The sequence below is a fragment of the Arachis ipaensis genome, chromosome B07, assembly GCF_000816755.2.
Source record: "Arachis ipaensis cultivar K30076 chromosome B07, Araip1.1, whole genome shotgun sequence".
Lineage (NCBI taxonomy): Eukaryota > Viridiplantae > Streptophyta > Magnoliopsida > Fabales > Fabaceae > Arachis > Arachis ipaensis.
In genome coordinates this window covers 4,431,227-4,433,504 of record NC_029791.2, presented here as the reverse complement: position 1 = coordinate 4,433,504, position 2,278 = coordinate 4,431,227, and the positions used below count along the sequence as shown (strand labels likewise).

Here is a 2,278-nt window from a genome sequence, read left to right as displayed (position 1 = left end):
TTTTATACTAACGGTGTATTAAATTTTTTCTTGTTGCAATAACTCCTTGGGATACATCTATCGATCCTTTTCTTTTGGCTAACAAAATTCTCTTGAAAAATACTAGTGACTAATTTACTTTTTTTTTTAGTAAATTTACAATACAGGTAAAAGTAAAATATTATTAAATCATATTTTCCTATTCATATATAATTCATATAGTTTTGGACATTGGTCATGTTTAACTTATTGACACATCAGTGAACTGTTTACTGGCAAATAAAATGTATGTGGTGCTTAACTATGAATTTCCTATAAATATTTGTGATCATTTATGATATTTCTAATGACTTAATTTTAGTGGCACAACATACATATATAGGAGTTAATTTGACGATAAATTATGAATAATGTTAGGTATACAAATAAAAATTGTTGCTCCCCTTTCTATATCCTTTGCTACTTGATAAAACTGCTGTAATTAACATTTAAGAGTATAGAAATTAAACAATTGTAATTGCAAGAATTAAGTTTTGTGGGTGTTTTTATTCATTTGTGAGCATGTCATAATTAATCTTATTGAAGAATGATGAATAATTTTTTCGCTGCTCTTGAAAAAAACACACACAAGTATCTACATGTACAATATATACAACATAATAACATATGAATGGCCATGAATAAGTAGTTTTGAGTGGCTAGTATATACATAAAGAAATAAGTATAAAGAGAGATTTGATAGCACTTAGATGTGTATGAGGTTGGTCATCGGAATTGAATTTTAGCGGATTGCAATCTCCAGCCACGGTGGTCAGCCTTGTTTGGCTTGAGCATCTCTCTTATGGCCTCCGAGAACATCATCTTCTCCTCCGCATTGCCGTCAAATATGCAATCAACCTCTCTACCCTTACTTTCCACAGGAAGAATCACAATCATCATTGCATCTTTCCACGTGCAATTCGCCATTGGTAGTTCCAACAATGGCACATACCACATCCCTAACAAAAGATTATTACTCTCTTCTTCTTCCTTCAACGATGAACAACCCCTCATATCACGCATCTCTTCCTCCGTCATCGCTAACATTCCTTCCTTATTCACATCACTCACTTTCATCGTCTTTAGCGTCGGAAATTGCGCCGCCATCTCTTTTACCAACTCATACCTCTCAAACGCTGATTTGAAGCACGAATTCATCCGATTCTCTCGGAATCGGAATCTGTTGTACGCCATCGCTCTTGGCCATTCCGGCAACCAATCACCGACCACGAATCGTTGAAGCACCATTGAGCAGCAAAGCAAGGACCAACTCTTCATCTTGCTGCCAAATCTAGCTTTCCATCGGAAGACATCGTCGGAACTTGTGATCAGATCTGAACATATCTCAACGTTGAGGTGCGAGATTTGGTGGAATGGTTGGAGGCGCAGGGAGGGAGAATCATCGTCGAACTCGTCGTCGCCGCCTCCGCTTTCGAGGAGGTTGGTGGCTAGGAAATTGATGACAGCAGAGTTGACCAAGTCTACGGAATCAGCACTGGTGAGTTTCCTATAATTATTATATCTTCTTTTTATGTTTCTAGCATTTCTTTTGTAGTAGGAAAGAGATGAAAGGTATGAGTAATGATGAGGGGCAAGGAATGAGAGTGATATGATATTGGTTTGGTAGACAATAGATGCAAGATGCTTGTTGAAAGAGAAACAGCTGATTAGGGTTTTGGCATCTTGAACTTTGTTGAATATTATGAGTATGACATCATCTGGGAGAAGCTCAAATGGACTACTACTACTACTACTGTTTAATTGATGGTTCTTTTGCGTCAAAATGGAAGGAAAATTCATGCTTGTAAATTGAGAGAGACCTTATGAAATTAAACAATCACAATGCAAAGATCGATGTCTGGGAAATATAGATTTAATAAAAATGAAAATGGTTTAGGCATAGCTGGGAAGTTTGATACCAGCAGAAATTGTTTTTTTCTTGTTGTAGGAGTGAAATCATTGGATAGCTTGGTTTGTGATTCTTTCAACAAATACACTATTTTTGCACAACAATTCTTGTATTAGCGAGTTTGTTATTTTGTACAGAATATCAAGTCGGTGTACATCTATTGCACCTGAATCTATTATTCTGTTATCAACAATAATGTTTAGTTTCTTCAGTTATTTTTATATTACACCTTTTCTATCTGTACAAAAACACTTACCTTAATTACTCAGATAAAATTACTAAAATTAGATAAAAATATCATTAGCTTTTTAGTGCATGCATTATGGACAATCAAATTTAAAGTTTGAACTA

General features: G+C 35.1%; 1 protein-coding gene across 1 annotated transcript; it reads right to left on the bottom strand.

The window, feature by feature from the left end:
* On the bottom strand, positions 745–1,818 carry LOC107606475 (F-box protein At4g18380-like). Its single transcript, XM_016308537.1, has one exon. The coding sequence runs from the start codon at positions 1,816–1,818 to the stop codon at positions 745–747; it is 1,074 nt and encodes a 357-aa protein (XP_016164023.1).

Bases quoted from the DNA above. Each gene is read 5' to 3' on its own strand.
- LOC107606475 (XM_016308537.1), bottom strand. From the start codon at position 1,818: ATGAATTTTCCTTCCATTTTGACGCAAAAGAACCATCAATTAAACAGT.